Here is a 17,351-nt window from a genome sequence, read left to right as displayed (position 1 = left end):
TAATCCATATCTGCTGATGTCCTGATTTATTTACAATCGTTGGCCCCTAAATAAAAACCATTTCCCAGACAGTTACCCATTCTTTTTTCTTACTTTGGCATATTTAAATTTCCTCTGGAAGAGGCTTCCCATTAGGACAATTCCCAGTTTCAGCCCCCTTCCTTCCAAATTTCTCTCTGTCTCCACGACTGTGATTTCACCAAAATTTCTCTAACTCAAGGCAGTTTTTCCTACAGCATATTGAGAACTGTGCAAACGCAAACACACACACTTTGTTCTACTGAATTACTTGGGGCTTCCAAGACAAAACAAGCAACAGGCAATAGCAGCACAACAAAGCATTGAGCACTGAGCAGCACCAGGGAACATGTTTGCACCCCAGCTCCCCAATCACAGCCACATACAAGGGGATGTAATTGGAAGCAGGAGCAAGGAAATGCAACCACAACAGAGGTCTGCCTGCCTGGAAGGAGACCCGGCAGGACCACAGAGGAGGAGGAGGGGCGCTCCTGGAAGGAGAGAAAACTTCGCTTCCCAGCTTGATTCAGAGGAAGTTCACGGCAGCTGTTCCAAAAATGGAAAGGGCACAAAACAAGACAGCAAAGGTGATCCCACCAACGTTTCTGTCCCGGACAACAACAAAAATCCGAAGAGAAAACCCTCCCTTACCGTTCAGGATTCTTTCAGAGCAGGAAAAGAGTCTTTTGCAAAAGCTGCCAATGCTTATGTCTGGGAATTAAGTTTGATGGGAAAGTTAACAGAAAGGGTACGTGAAAGAAAACAACGTGAGAAACTACATAACTTTTGCATAATGGGGTCCTCCTTTATTACATATTCATCAAAGAAAAAACTTGCATTTAAACCACCTAAGACACATGGGAGCATATGGAATGGTATTTTTTAAACCAGCAAATCTAGAAATATTTTTTTATTTGACTATATTACTAATATAATTATCTGGACGTAGTTGGGGCTGTTTGGGGGGGTTAGGGGAAAACTGTATTTGATTGCTTGTACTTGATTATATGTTGTTCTTATATTCAATATATATATATAGAGAGAGAGAGAGCACTAGCTTCCCTGTACCATGAGAAGTCTGCATCTGCCCCAGCAAGTTACATTTGCAGGGCATCAAACCCAACAAGGATGGCACCCCTGAGATGCTCCTGTGCTGCCTGTTTTGGTTGCACAAAGTCACTTTGCACCACACTGTTAGGCTACCTCTCACAAACTGGGCTGTGTGCATACCACGTTGACAAGATTCCCATTCTGAAACCACACACGCCAAAGTCTCTGGCGAGAAAAGAGGTATCTCACAATCACAGCGAGCAAATTGTCCCCGGTGTAATGAAATATGCAGTATGGTACAGTGGTTAGAGTGTCAGACTAGGACCTGAGAGAGGACAGGGTTCCAATCCCCGCTCAGTCATAAAGCTCACTTAGGATGGTTGCTGCCTCTCAGCCGAACCTGCCCTACAGGGTTGTTGTGCAGACTAAATGAGGAGGGTGGGAAGCATGTATGCTGCCCCTTGAGCTTCTTGAAAATAAAGATGGGAAATAAATGCAATAAATAAATAAACCAAGTTTATTGTCATGCAACTCTATCCTATGTATATTGTGTGATGGAGGCAGCAGGACCCTGGAACCTCCTGCTGACGTGGGCTGGCAATCATGCCGGCCACTTTCAAGCCTATCGTTGCCACAAGCACTTGAGGAAGCATTTACTTCTTCTGAAAGGGTTCTGATCTTCTAGCTGCAGAATTCAGGCCCATGAGAAAATTCTGCCCTCCCTTAGAATTGCACAAGATGAGCAGAGCTACGCAAGGTTAGGAGCTGCTATTACAGTAACGTACGTCAGTGTGCTAATACCATGTCCCAGTTGTCTTGTAATGCTGGCATGACAGCACAGATTGTGACTTCATGCCTTGGCAAAAGGAGCCTCTTGAAGACCATCTGTGGAGAGGACCAAGGAAGGCTGGTGGGACGGGAAAGGGGAATGAACATAAGAACATACAAAGAGCCTGCGGGATCAGGCCAATGCTCTTTTAAAGCCATCCAGGCTGGCGACCATGACTGCCACCCGTGGGAGAGAGAGCTCCACAGTTAGGTATAGGAAGGGGACCAAACCTTGGGGATTCTGCCTAAAGGGGAAAGGGCACCAACACACCTTCCTCTCTCTCAAAAAAAATTCAAGGGTCCATCTTTTTAGTCGAGGACCCACGTGAATGTGCCACACAACCACGATTCTACAAAACAAGCACAGCACTGAGCGATTGTTCAAGCAATTTGCAAAGTCAAATTAGGAAAAGCACAATGAGTAGGAGCCGGCCAAGTCAATGCAAAGCGATTCTGTGGGATGTCAAGGCAAAACATTTGCAGCTGAAAGGAAAGAGGCCCGTCCCAAGTTCTTCGGAAGAGGGTGTGTGTATACGCGCCACCCCCAGCCCCAGCCCTTGCCCTGGGGAAAAAACCACTGGGCTTTGCTTAAGCAATTTTGGGAGGCAAAAAATGAGCAATGAACAATACAATGTGTTCCTCTTTTTTCTCTCTCAAGGCAGCACAATTTTCTGCTTCAGGAGCAGTATACGGTCATTCTAGTTTCATTGATGCAAGTGGCAGAGAGAAGATGAACTATGGAGTCCAGAATGTTCTGAAGCCAGTGTGAACCTTCTGCATTAATATATGAGAGCCAACCAGGTGCCCACCAGATGTTTTGTACTACAACTCCCTCCAGCCCCAGTTGGGCTCCCACCAGTGTGAATAATAATAATAATAATAATAATAATAATAATAATAATAATTTATTATTTATACCCCGCCCATCTGGCTGGGCCTCCCCAGCCACTCTGGGCGGCTTCCAAAAGAATATTAAAATACCATGATACATCAAACATTAAAAGCTTCCCTAAACAGGGCTGCCTTCAGATGTCTTCTAAAAGTCTGGTAGTTGTTGTTCTCTTTGACATCTGGTGGGAGGGCATTCCACAGGGAGGGCACCACTACCGAGAAGGCCCTCTGCCTGGTTCCCTGTAACTTGGCTTCTCGCAGTGAGGGAACCGCCAGAAGGCCCTCGGTGCTGGACCTCAGTGTCCGGGTAGAACGATGGGGGTGGAGACGCTCCTTCAGGTATACTGGACCGAGGCCATTTAAGGCTTTAAAGGTCAGCACCAACACTTTGAATTGTGCTCGGAAACGTACTGGGAGCCAATGTAGGTCTTTCAAGACCGGTGTTATATGGTCTCAGCGGCCGCTCCCAGTCACCAGTCTAGCTGCTGCGTTCTGGATTAGTTGTAGTTTCCGGGTCACCTTCAAAGGTAGCCCCACGTAGAGTGCATTGCAGTAGTCCAAGCGGAAGATAACCAGAGCATGCACTACTCTGGCGAGGCAGTCCACAGGCAGATAGGGTCTCAGCCTGCGTACCAGATGGATCTGGTACACAGCTGCCCTGGACACGGATTTAACCTGTGCCTCCATGGACAGCTGTGAGTCCAAAATGACTCCCAGGCTGCGCACCTGGTCCTTCAGGGGCACAGGTACCCCATTCAGGACCAGGGAGTCCTCCATACCTGCCCGCCTCCTGTCCCCCAGAAACAGTACTTCTGTCTTGTCAGGATTCAATCTCAATCTGTTAGCTGCCATCCATCCTCCAACCACCTCCAGACACTCACACAGGACCTTCACCGCCTTCACTGGTTCTGATTTGAAAGAGAGGTAGAGCTGGGTATCATCCGCATACTGATGAACACCCAGCCCAAACCCCCTGATGATCTCTCCCAGCGGCTGCATGTAGATGTTGAAAAGCATGGGGGAGAGGACAGAACCCTGAGGCACCCCACAAGTGAGAGCCCAGGGGTCTGAACACTCATCCCCCACCACCACTTTCTGAACACGGCCCAGGAGGAAGGAGCGGAACCACTGTATGACAGTGCCCCCAGCTCCCAGCCCCTCAAGACGGTCCAGAAGGATGTCATGGTCGATGGTATCAAACGCCACTAAGAGATCCAGCAGAACTAGGAAACAGCTCTCACCTTTGTCCCTAGCCCGCCGGAGATCATCAACCAGTGCGACCAAGGCAGTTTCAGTCCCATGATGAGGCCTGAATCCCGACTGGAAGGGATCCAAATGGTCCGCTTCTTCCAGGCGTGCCTGGAGTTGTTCAGCAACCACTCACTCAATCACCTTGCCCAAGAATGGAAGATTTGAGACTGGGCGATAGTTGGCCATTGTGGCCGCATCTAAAGATGGTTTTTTAAGAAGAGGTTTGATAACCGCCTCTTTCAGTGGGTCTGGGAAGGCTCCCTCACGGAGGGAAGCGTTCACCACCCCACGAAGCCCATCACCCAGTCCTTCCCAGCTAGCTTTTATAAGCCAGGATGGGCAAGGATCCAGGAGACAGGTGGTTGGTTTCACTCGTCCAAGCAGCCTGTCCACATCCTCGGAGGTAACAGATTGGAATTGATCCCATGCAATTTGACTAGACAGGACTCTAGCACTCTCCCGCCCCAGCCCTGCTCCCACAGTGGCGTCTACCTCTTCCCGAATCTGAGCGACTTTATCTGCAAAAAACTTTGCAAAATCATTGCAGGAGATCATGTGGCTCGTACTGGGCCCCGATGTAACAGGTGGTTCCGCTAAATTGCAGACTACCTGAAAAAGTCTCCTGCTGCTGTTTTCTGCAGATGCAATAGAGGCGGTGAAGAAAGTCTTCTTCGCCGTCGCTACCGCCACTTGGTAGGCTCGACATTGAGCTCTAACCTGTGTCCGGTCAGCTTCAGAATGGGTTATCCGCCACCGGCGCTCTAGCCGTCTCAACGATTGTTTCTTTGCCCTCAGATCCGTGGAAAACCACGGGGCTCTCCGGGCTCCATGCAATCGGAGAGAGCGCTTCGGAGCCAAACAGTCAATAGCCCTGGTTAACTCCACATTCCAGCGGGCCACCAGGGAATCAGCTGAAAGGCCATCAACATGGGATAAAACATCCCCTACCACTCTCTGGAAACCATTTGGATCCATTAAGTGGCGGGGGCGGATCATCCGAATCGGTCCCACCTCCCTGCAGAGGGGAAGGGTCGCAGAGAAGTCCAGTTGCACCAGGAAGTGATCTGACCTTGGCACTTCTTTTGTTTCACTTTTAGTTAGTGTCAGGTCACCAACATCAGTAGAGGTAAACACCAGGTCCAAGGCATGTCCGCGGCTATGGGTTGGGCCAAACTTATTCAGGGACAGCCCCATGGAGGCCATGCTTTCCACGAAGTCCCGAGCGGCCCCTTGTAAGGTCGTGTCGGCATGGATATTAAAATCCCCTAGGACAACCAAACTAGGCGTCTCCAGGAGAACATCCGCCACGACCTGAAGCAGCTCGGGCAGGGAATCCTTGGTGCAGCGGGGAGGTCGGTACACCAAAAGGAATCCTGTACTGCCCCTATTGCCCAACTTCCAGAACATGCACTCAGAGAACTGGGTCTTCCCAATAGGACGCCTGGTGCAAACTAATGACTTCCTAAAAATCACTGCAACGCCCTCTCCCCGCCCACAAGGCCTGGGTTGCTGTGCGTAAGAGAAACCTGGTGGACAAGCAGCGGCAAGAACAGGCCCATCTGCTTCATTCAACCAAGTCTGTTACACATGCCAGGTCAAATCCTCCATCCATGATCAGGTCATGGATGGCAGTGGTCTTATGAATCATTGACGTGGCATTGCACAGCAGCACCTTCAGGTCATGTGGGTATCCCTTGCTGATTCTAGTATCCATCTGGTCAGGACCAGACCTGGAGGTAGGGATAGTCCTCAGACAACGACTAAACCTGCCTCCTCTGTAATGACATGGTCTGGTCTTAGCGTAACTCCTCCTCCTACCCGAGATCACTGAGATCGGTTGTCCCAACGCATCCCCCCCTGTGGAACATGCCGCAGCCATTTTGTTGGCTGGGACCCACTCCCCGGCAGCCCTGACCCCTCCCCTGGGCAGCAGAGCACAGCAGTCCTTATGGGGCTTCAGGCCCCGCCCAGGGCCAGATGGTGAGTGGCAGGAAGGAGCAGGGCCCTCAGACACCCACACAGGAGAGTCCTCCTGGGCCCATTGCATGGTCATGTTGGCAGGGGCTGGTGGAAGCTGAAGTCCAAAATATCTGGAGGAATGATGAAGGGAAACTTTGGGAGGCAAAGTCACTGCAAAAGTTTAAGAATGGCTATATCAGTGGTTCCCAAACTTATTGGGGCCACTGCCCCTTTGGTTCCATAAACTCATCCCCAGTGCTGCCTAGTCTAGCCTGGCCTGGACTGCATGACCCACTAAGGAATATAATAACACAATAACATTCAAGATAGCAACAATTCAACATCTATTCAAACCCCAATTAAACCTGTTTAGTTTAATTAATGCAACAAAGCTGATGAACTTGATCCAGCGATATCAACTTTTCAAAGTCTAATAGTCATTCACATCTCCAGTGCCCCCTGCATCCACTTGCCTCTCAGTGCCCCCCTAGGTAACCCCACTGCCCCCCAGTGGGAGAGATCACTCGCTTTGGGAACCCCTGGGCTACATCCCATTCACCTGCAGATGGTGGGGCTCACAATCTCTCCCACCACCTCAGGGCCCACTGGGTGTTTGGGACTGCCGTTGTGGCTGAGGTTGATGGGAGTGGCTGCTCTCTAGGGGTCTTCAGCTACATGTAAGGGGAAGCTGCCCTGTATATATAATAAACAGATATAACAGATGGTTTTATATTATAATAATACTGCCTACCAAGGGAGAAATGCAGTTCAAGAAGAGCTGCAATCTGTAAGGAACTGGCAGTGCCTTCCCACTTCACACATGGCCAGTTGGCATCTTAAGCTCCCAAATGCACCTGAAAGTCTCTTTACTCAACTAGCAAAACTGACAAGTTTCGGTGGCATGAGAGAGCATTGTGTGCCAAGAGAAACCCAGCAGTGGAGGGTGGAGCTGCTCCTCTCCCTGGATCGGCTGGGAACAGAAAAGCGAGCAAGAGGGAAATGTAGCAATGCAACAGGATTTCAGTCTCCTTTTCCTAGGAAATTCTCACACAAACATGTCACAACCCTTCCATACAGCAAAGCAGGCCACAGTTTGGAAACCCACAATAATCAGCCCTGATTTTAGCTAGAAAGTTGTGTGTAAACTGTGTGCTTGGGTAAAAGGCAGCAGTGGGTATAAATTCAATAAGGAAAATGTAAATTAAAAGAGACTCACCACTTGTTCTTCAAAATACATGCGTACCTTGGTTATCAAACGCCTTGGTACTCGGATGTTTTGGCTCCCAAACACTGCAAACCCGGAAGTGAGCGTTCTGGTTTTCGAATGTTTTTTGGAACCCGAACGTCCGACGCGGCTTCCGATTGAGTGCAGAAAGCTCCTGCAGCCAATCAGAAGCTGTGCCTTGGTTTCCGAACCATTCCGGGAGTCAAACAGACTCCTGGAACAGATTAGGTTTGACAACCAAGGTACCACTGTATACAAAACCTCAGCGGCAAGCAAACACTGCTCTAGAAACCTTAAAAAAAGGAATCTAACAACAATTTTCAATTGCTCCATTTTCCTCCTTGCCCGTTTCTCAGAACTATCACATGGATATTTTAAGAGATCAAATGAACAAACAAATCGAACGACTCTGAGATAACTTGCTGCCCCAAGTATATGCTGTAAATACAGCTGGAAATTCTGGGACATGTGTCCTAGGGCTATGTGTTACTTCATGTGGGGAAGGGCTGTAGCTCAGTACACCTGCTTGGCATGCAGAAGGTTCAATTCCTGGCATCTCCAGGTGGGCTGACAGAGACTCCAGCCAGAAGCCCTGCGGAGCCACTGCCAGTCAGTTTGGACAATAGTGAGGTGGATAAGGCAGCTTGCTATGATCAGTGGCACCCCCTAAAAATACCTCTGCACCCCAAGCAGCCCGTGGGGTTCCTCGTGCAGTTAGGCTGGCCTCATTAAAAGCCAAAGCGATCATCAGCACACACGGACAATTAGAGACGCCGTTCGTAAAAAACAAACCAGACACTCAGCTAATGCATTCAGGGATCGTTCCATGTTCATCTAAGCATCTCTTGAGGCAACACTGAAAGTGTTCCTGGTCACTAACAGACTCTGCTCCTCAAAAAAGAAAAATCCAGACCTGAATAAAAAGGTGTTTCAAGGGTGATAAAGATCACTTGCCCACCTCATTTGGTGCTATATGTGGTATCAAAGGTTTTTTTTTAAAAAAAGAATAGCTAGTAGATGAATATTCCACGTTCTTTCATCCAAAGAGCTTGAAGTGGCCTGCTCAAAGTGGTTCTCCTTCTCCCCCTTTTTATCCTCACAACAACCCTGCAAAGGAGGTTAGGCTGAGAGGCCGTGACTGGCCCCAGGTGATGCAGTGATCGCCATGGTGGACTGGGGATTGGGACCCTGTTCTCCCAGGTCCAGGCCCAATGCACAAAGCACCAAGTGCTGAGAGGCACACAACTAGAAGATTACAATGTAGTGGACAAGTATCATTGCCATCGCATACTTTTCAACAAGGTTTACAAAGAACCACAGAGCACAAAAATGATGGTCTTTGTACTGAAGAATGCTCTGAGCAGCAGGTAACAGACAGCCTTCCAAATAAGGTCCTGTTTCGAATATCTTCCCAAGCTAATACACACCTCAAAAACATTTCAAGGCCCTGATTGCAGTTTTCACAACTGGGAAGACTTCAGGAATGTTCCTCTCGCCAAATAAGTTACTCGATTCCAAGAGAATAACACCACACAAGGGTCCAGAATTATATGCAGGTTATTAAAGAGAACTGTGCCCTTGTGTGTGATTTTGTATTCCAACACCACTACAAAAGAGCCTGCTGGATCAGGCCAACATGGCCCATCTAGACCAGCATCCTGTTCCCACAGTAGCCAGCCAGATGCTTCAAGCGGGACCTGAGCACCTCCTGTGGTTTCCAGCAACTGGTTTGCTGGAGGCACAGAATAGCCAACCTTCTCCTCTTCCATGGATTTGTCTAATCCTCTTTTAAAGCCATCTAGTTTGGGGGCCAACACTGCCACCTGTGGGAGCGACTTCCGTAGTCTAAGTGAAGTCCATGTACAGTGGTACCTCTGGTTGCGAATGGGATCCATTCCAGAGTTCTGTTCACAACCTGAGCAGAATGCAACCCGCATCTGCGCATGCGCAGGTCGCGATTTGCCACTTCTGCGCATGCGTGTGACATCATTTTGAGCGTTTGCGCATGCGCGAGCGGCAAAACCTGGAAGTAACCCGTTCCGTTACTTCCGGGTCGCCGCAGTACGTATCCTGAAAGAACATAACCTGAACCTGATGTAACAAGAGGTATGACTGTAGTCCATAGATGACGCTTCTTCCTGGAGGTGGGCATTATGTCTTAAGCAACATTATGTCTACAGGAGCTTTTGCAGAACAAGCTCTGCTTCAACCTCTCATTCTGCTCTGCTGTAACAATACCTGGTCAGCTCCCCAATGTGAATCGATATTGCCAGGGTGAAACACACAAGCCTGCAACAGACCAAGGTCAGGTTAACTGGTGGGCTCAATGTACTACAGAAGACAGCCTTTGCAGGCTTCAGGATTCCTAGCCAGGGCAAGGAAGAGGTGTGACAAAGTGCCTCAGGGCACTCTCTTAGCTCCAATGCTGGCCAATATCTACAATAAGCTGCTGGGAACAGCAGCCATTAGAAGTTTTGGGGAGAGGTGACATCAGTACGTTGATGGCAGTCAGCTCGGTAACATCTGAGCCAGGAGAGGCCGTGACAAGCTGAGCTTGAATCCTGGCAACACAGAGGCCACTGTGGGTGAGTGGTTCCCATGTCAGAAAAGCTGGTCAAGTGCCTACCCTCGAATGAGCAGGTTTGTGTACTGGAGATGCTTCAGGATGCAGCTCTGTCTCTGGAGGCCCAGGAAGTGGTTAGAACTTAGAAGCACCTTCTATCAGCAGAAACTGGTCCAGCAGCTATGACCATAGCTGTCAACCTTCCCTTTTTTTTGCGGGAAATTCCCTTATTCCAGCGCCGTTTCCCGCTACTATCCCGGGTTGTTAGCTATCCCGTAGACTATCCCCGGTACAGGAGAGGCTGCTGATCCCTTATTTACAAATCTGAAAGTTGACAGCTGTGACTGTCCCTCGACTGGGAGTGTTTGGCCACAGTAGTTCATGCAATGGTTGCCTCAAGCCTGGGCTACTGCAGTCTACTCTACGTGGGGCTTCCCTTGAGCCTGATCTGGAAGCTGCAGTTAGTGCAGGATGTTGCGACACAATTGGCAACAGGAGCAAGACCCTGACAGTATATTAACAGGTGTATCATTTTCATCTTACCACATATATGCCCACTTGACCACTTTGATTCACGGAAGTGGCACTACTACAGGTGCCCCACAATACCTGTTCTGCAGTTGTAAGAACGCAATCTTTTAGTGTGGCAGGTATATTCACCATACTCTTTTTGGCACCTGTCCCAAACATTTTCTGTTCAGGTATCCAGACATATAGAAGGTTGATGTGTGTTTTAATCGGGTTTTTAGTTTGTCACTGATTTTTTTTAAAAAATCAGTGCTTTAAATAGTTGTTTTTAATTGTTTTTTACTGATAGTTTTATTGGTTTTGTAAACGGCTTTAAGGCTGTATTACAATAAAGCAGAATATAAAGCTTGTAAAATAAATAATCCAGTTTCCAAGGCATTAGTGCACCCTTTCCCAGCATGGTACTTTCATCTGTTTTGGAATGCAACCCCCACCAGCCCTAGGCCATGGCTGGGAGTATGATACTGCAGCTCTCACTCCCCACCTCTCTTCTTCCCCAACCTTAAACCATGTATAACATTATACAGTCGTACCTCATAAGTAAAACGGAATCTATTCCGGAAGTCCGTTCGACTTCCAAAATGTTTGGAAACAAGATGCAGCTTCTGACTGGCTGCAGGAAGTTCCTGCAGCCAATCAGAACCCACATCAGATGTTTGGGTTCCAAAGAATGTTCGCAAACCAGAACACTCACTTCCGGGTTTGTGCTGTTCAGGAGCAAAAACGTTCGGGTCGCAAGGCGTTCAACAACCAAGGTACAACTGTACTGTCTCACATCAAATATAACTGATCTGTAGAAAGGATTCTATGAATGGAATTCTATTGCAACCCAATAAAATATTTAATAAAAACAATCTGAACAAGAAAAGGGGGGGGAGCAGTTCAGCAGCAAAACAGGGTTTAGGACTTATGAAGTCCAGACTATGCCAGTCTCTGCTTCCCAAAAAGTTAGTCAACAACACCCAGGCCTTGCCTGCTACACTCACGTTTGCTGAACAGCTCAGCTGATTCGGCCCCCTGCTCTCTCAAGATGTTCATTAAAATGTGGTGCTTCCGCTTCCCATGCAGGAACGCTCAGCAGAAACGTCTGGGCGCTTTGATCCATCGCTCGCTTTCAGAGCCGACATTTTATCCAGATGTTATTTGCCAACCATTGTGCCTCTTTTAGCTTTTAATGAAAATAAACAATCCTATTGTGAAACTTATTCTGGTCTCATTAGTACGATACTAATTTTGACTCCCTCCTCTCATTTTTGCCAGGAAAAAAAAAAGGAATAGGATGTCTTGTCCCCTGGCCTCAGCTACTGTTTTCCTGGGGAACTTCCAGCCCCCCCCCCCCCCACAAGTGAAGGAAGCCCTTTTCGTGCAAATCCTTTGATTTAAATTCACTCTGAACTCTTGGCCCTTGAACCTGCACAGGTATGTCTGGGACCGATTCACAACTTTCAACACAGAGTAGTGACAGGGCAGGGAAAATAAACTGAATAAGGCTTTTGCAACAGTCTAATCTACAAATCAACTGATAATGCTGGCCTGGGGTTGGTTGGTGTACACAGTGTTTTGCCTTGGGCTACAACTGCCTGCAGAGATTATGTGACACTTTTCTGCTTTTGCTTTACTAAAGCTGAAAGAATACAACCCAAATGTGGCATCAAGTGACTTTAATCACACTCACTTCGGAAGACAGCTAAAGTCACAGGGGCCCCTGAAGGACACTACATACTGTGTCCGGATCCAGGTCAGATAGTTAGAAGCTGCAGCACAATTTCAGTTCTCTTACCAGAGCACATTGATACCTAGAACTGTAAAAAGTAGGTATGGTACACCTTGAGGGCGCATCTTAGTTAGTTACTGTGCTAGTGTACCAAACAGCCTTTAAAGGTAAAGGTAAAGGACTCCTGGACAGTGAAGTCCAGTCAAAGGCAACTATGAGGTGCGGCGCTCATCTCACTTTTAGGCTGAGGGAGCCGGCGTTTGTCCACAGACAGTTTTCTGGGTCATGTGGCCAGCATGACTAAACCACTTCTGGCACAACGGAACATGATGATGTAAACCAGAGCGCACGGAAATGCCGTTTACCTTCCCGCCACAGTGGTACCTCTTTATCTACTTGCACTGGCGTGCTTTGGAACTACTAGGTTGGCAGGAGATGGAACAGAGCAACGGGAGCACAACCCGTTGCGGGGATTCGAACCGCCAACCTTCTGATCAGTAAGCCCAAGAGGCTCAAAGGTTTAGACCACAGCACCACCTGCGTCCCATCAAACAGCCTTTAGTTACATCTGACTATTCCAGCGCTGCAAGATAGATCCCTCTTAAGCAGGCAGGGAATGGCTTAAGGTGAGCATGAATCCTCACTCCAGAACTGGCTTTCAGAAGCAGCCTTGCTCTCACTAAACCCAAATATTAGGGTACATGTGGCAATTCCAGTTATCATGAAAAAGCATGCACTTCAGAGACATCATGCTGAAATTGGAGCCAAGCAAAGAAGTGGCTGAAGATGAAGATTCTCCCTTCAGATTCTTGTGTTGAATTATGCAAAAGTTGGAAGCATGTTCCATGAGAACATGGGAATGGAGCACTTGCCAGCGTAGTTTACACCTGTATACCTTTGGCTTTCACCCAAGTTAAAGACATGCTATAGACTATAGTCCTATAGCTATGCTATAGCTATAGTCCTATAGACTTCTCCAACCCGACACCTTCCAGATGTTTTGGACTACAACTTCCATCAGCCCCAGGCAGCACAGAGGCTGATGGGACTTGTAGTCCAAAACATTTGGAGAGCACCAGGCAGGATATGTCCAACTGTTGAAATAAAAACAAAGCTGCAACAAAATGTACGTCTCTTGCATTCTTTGGGGCCAGAAGGGAAACCTCCACTGATGCCCTCACCTCCCTCATCAAGCAAGGCTACAACATCAGTTGAGCAAGAGGAGCATTTGTGAATTGACCCTTTCTGATGCAATGCCTGGGAATGAGTTTCTGCATCACCGCAAATACATTTTGGTTGTGTCTCTTTACACATTCTACTTCAAGTCATCAAAACACAAGAGACTAGACTGGCAGGATTTGGGTAGGGGGTCATATGCACACGTTCTCTTGAAATGCCCCAAAGATTCTTGATTCAAGATTGAGTCCTGTTCCAACCTATGTCAATTTCGCTTTAATCAAGTGCAGCTTTTCTTTTTTAGTTTTCCCTCAAACGTATGGAACCAGGACACAGCCCCCTCTGCCTTTTCCTAGTGGATAGGGCCCATATTCTTTAGATGAGTAATCATGCAAGACTTGATTTCTTGCTGCTCAATGTTTGGACTGACTCTTTTGAAAATGGTGTGCTTGTGAGGCACTATTAAAGTTCCACCTTTCAGCATCTGTCCACGATTACACATTCACACATGCAATTAACCACCTGATGGTACAGGAATCAACAGGGCATGCATGTGTGAACTGCCTGCAAGAGAAACTGACCAGTTTTATGAACCACCATTTGGAACCCTGCCCCTGAATTTGCTCTGTCTATACACACCAGGCCACAGATAAACAAGACAACCCTCCCTCCCCCCCCGAAAAACACCCTGAAGCCTATTAATCACAGCTTAAATTCTGCAACCTGATCCTAAACATGTTTACTTAGAAGCAATTCCCACTTAATTCAGCAGCACTTAGGAAATGAGCAATCTGGATAGTTCTGTATTGTGGAAGCATGCACTATGATTTTAAGGAAGCTCCTTGGGGCAAGGACCAGTCATTTTTGACATATTAATCTAGAGCACCATGGTCAAGGATGACACCATCTCATGCACTCAGCTCTTGGTGTATTTGCGTTGCAAGATCCTTAAGGAAATTGTCAAGTTCTTCACTGGGGAAATCCTGCGATTCCTTGATGAGAAGTTCTGCAACAGCAGGTCAAGGGTTCCTGAAAGGCAGAGCGGCCCAACATGTAGCTTCGAGGGGAGCACTGGATGCAATATGGGGGTACCCTCTCCATAGCTTATTGGCCAGTGCCAAGACTTATTCCACATGTGCCAAGTATACACCCTAGAAAAGCCTTCCCCAGCCTAGCACCCGCCTGATGTTTTGGACCACAACTCCTATCAACCCCAAGCAGCAGGAGGACTGATAGGAACTGCAGTTCAAAACATCTGGAGGGCACCAGGTTGGGCAAGGCTGACCTAGAACACAACCCAGGTTCTCCCATTTAGGGATTCCATGATAGTCAGGCTGCTGTGGAAAGATTTGAGAGCCAGTGTTTTAAGGAAGGTGGCCTCTGACTTACATACAGGGGTGAAAAACTGACTGATGAAAAGGAAGATCACAGGAGATTATTTAAGCACATGCCTGGTTAAACAACCTTCATTCATAACACTGAGCTATTAAGATTTCAAAAAACAGGAACTGGGAGCAAGGGAGATGTCTTGAACCCGGGAAAGAATTGCGATAAAGCCACAGAGTAAAGTGTCTAGCCTTTCGATCCAGAAGGTATCTCCTGTGTCTGGTGTCTCATAACCGAAAGCTATCCAAGCGCCTGGTAACTGGAAGCCAGAGAAGTCATCTAGATATAACAACCGAACACTAACACTACTATGCCTCTAACCTGAGAAGATAATAGCTGAACTTTTAATCCTTTGCTAAAACCCACTTGCGCTTTTATACGCCAGGTGCCTCCTTCTTTCCCGATACCTGTGGGTCTCAGGGCCCCTTTCCAAACCCAAACGGGTCAGTGTCACACATGAAGCCAGACCCCAAGGGGCCGTTCTCCTCCCCCACTTGACTGTCCGGTTTTTATCAGTCTCATTTTAACCTATTATTTCCGCAGTTGATCCTTAGCAGGATTCAGTCCAAAGAACAAACTTCTTAACTGCAACACTTGCTAGTTTTTCTGAGAGTGCGCAGAGAGAGGGGGGAAACTGCTCCCTGCTGATCTGAGCTGCTGGGAGAAGCTGGAATATTGCTTATTCGGTTTAATTTATTACAAGTTACATAACCTTAATGCCCATACAGGAGTTTGGACCCAAGTCAGCCTTCTTTACACCACAGCAAATCCCACAACAGCAAAAGATCACAACTAGCAGCAAACACCCACCAGTGTTTTTAAAAAGCGCCATTTGTTAAATTCTCCAAAACAGCATCTCTGTAATTATCTGGCTATTTCACATTTCAAAAAGATTGCTAATCGCTCGGAACAAAAACAGCCCCAGTCCATATTGTGCGTTCAGGCTGCTTTTGCCATGTAATTAAAAGGAGGACATTCACAGGTAAGCAAAGTCACCCTAAAAGGCATTTATTTGCCACCCCCTTTTTAAAAAACTGTTTACAATAAGACAGAAAATACCATGGAGGGTCTAAATGCCTCCAGTTTCTATTGTTCAGCCACCAAAGCAAATCTAGTAAGGAGGAGGAACAGCAGGCAGCAGAGAGAAGAAAATACCCCCAAAATGGGGGGGGGGGCGGAGGCGACAGGGAAGCAGAGAAGGAAGCAGAGGGGACAGATAATCCGATTGCTTCGCTTTATCAGTCCGTGGCGAAGTCTTGAGCAGAGATGGATTACCTAGAAAGCCTTGTATGTATTCTAAAGCAGGTAGCTCTCAGCAGCTACTATGTCTTTTCAAGCAGGTAGTTCTCTGTGAGGCCGCTTGCTGCCTTCCCCTCCTTTCACTGTTTTCCTCTTAGTTAAATAAAATTTCATTTATTGCATTTCTATCCCGCCTTTGTCCTCCAAGAAGCTCAGAGTGGTGTGCGTGGTCCTCCCCCACCTCAGTTGACAACAGCCCTGCGAGGCAGGCTGGGCTGAGAGGCAGCCCAAGGGCGCCCAGGGAGCTCACGGCCAAGTGGGGGATTTGAACCCTGGCCTCTCCCAGCTTCTAGCCCGCCTCTCTCTAACCACTACACTGCACAGCCTCCCATCTACTCTGGCCTCCTCCTCAGCCTCTTCTCCTCCGCCTCCGGAGCTTGGAGGGGGGGAAAGCGGGTCTGCCAAGGAGGGGAGCGCTTTCGAAAGCGGCGGCCAGAGACCCCAAGACTCCGCGCAGCAGCTCGACGGGACGCGCGACGCTTGCCGCTTCTTCCATCCCATCCCAGGTAAGTTTACTCGCGAGGGTTCCCGGGTGGTTTTCCTCGCGAGCAAAGGCTCAGTTGGGAAGGGGAGCCGGAGCCGCGCCCGGACGGGAGGGGGCCACTTACCGAGGGTGAGGAGGGCCACCTCGGCGGCCGCCGCGCCGACCATCTTGCCCGGCCAGCCGAGGAGGAGAAGGAGGGGGAGCGGCGTCGGCGGCGTCGGTGGACTCAGCTGGCCAGCCCTCGGCCCCCGGCGGCAGCGGCGGCGTCGAGCATTCCCGGCGGGGCGGGCGGGGAGCCCCTTCGGCGGGCGAGCAGGAGGCGCGGGCGGCGCGTCCCGAGGCCGCTCGGCAGCGATGCACCTGCGACGGGCGGAGCAGCAGCGAGCGCCTTCCCGGGCCGTCGGACGCGCAGGCGAGCGAGCGAGCGAGCAAGGGCGTCGGGGCGCTCCTCTCCTGGCGGCTCCTTCCAGGTGCGCTGCGCGGCCCCGAGTGGCCGAGGCGGCGAGCAGCGTCCGCCCCTCCTCCTGGCGCTGCGCCGGCCTCCCTCCCACGCCCCCCGGGCGGGGTGGCGGCTCCGGCCCCCGGGACGCCCTGCAGATGCGCCCCGCGGGCGCTAGGCGGCGACGGGCAGCCGCCAGGGAGAGGCTGCACGTCGGAACAGCTGCAAGTCCGTCCCCGCGACCCGCCAGGAGGTGGTCGCGCGGCGGGAAAGCATCGCTTGAATGTCTCTGTTTCATTTCGTTTCTTTTGGGCGGGGGGGGGGGAGCTCATGAAAACCAGGGGAAAGTTTCATGGAAAAGTTTCGAATTGCAACTTTTTTTTAGGACAGTACTTCCACTCTTGTAAGCGATAAAAAGTGCCTTTTATATTTGCAACACAATAAAAATCCATTTAAAAAAAGTTTGGTTTAGAATTATTATCCCCGAAGAATGAATGATGCTCTAACTGTAAATGTATTTTTCCCTAATGATTTTCTTTT

General features: G+C 48.9%; 1 protein-coding gene across 1 annotated transcript in view; it reads right to left on the bottom strand.

Moving 5' to 3' along the window:
• The window catches only part of TGFA (transforming growth factor alpha), a 50,438-nt gene extending 33,538 nt beyond the window's left edge, over positions 1-16,900 (bottom strand). Inside the window, exon 1 of the mRNA XM_083753475.1 lies at positions 16,497-16,900. Coding sequence (XP_083609601.1) covers positions 16,497-16,539 — 43 coding nt within the window. The 5' untranslated portion in view covers positions 16,540-16,900. The remainder of the gene's footprint in view (positions 1-16,496) is intronic.
• Between the last annotated feature and the right edge of the window lie 451 nt (positions 16,901-17,351).

This window comes from Podarcis gaigeae (assembly GCF_964106915.1).
Source record: "Podarcis gaigeae genome assembly, chromosome: 8".
Taxonomy (NCBI): Eukaryota; Metazoa; Chordata; class Lepidosauria; order Squamata; family Lacertidae; genus Podarcis; species Podarcis gaigeae.
Note: the sequence above shows the minus strand (reverse complement) of the source record. Positions and strands in the feature narration are given on the sequence as shown.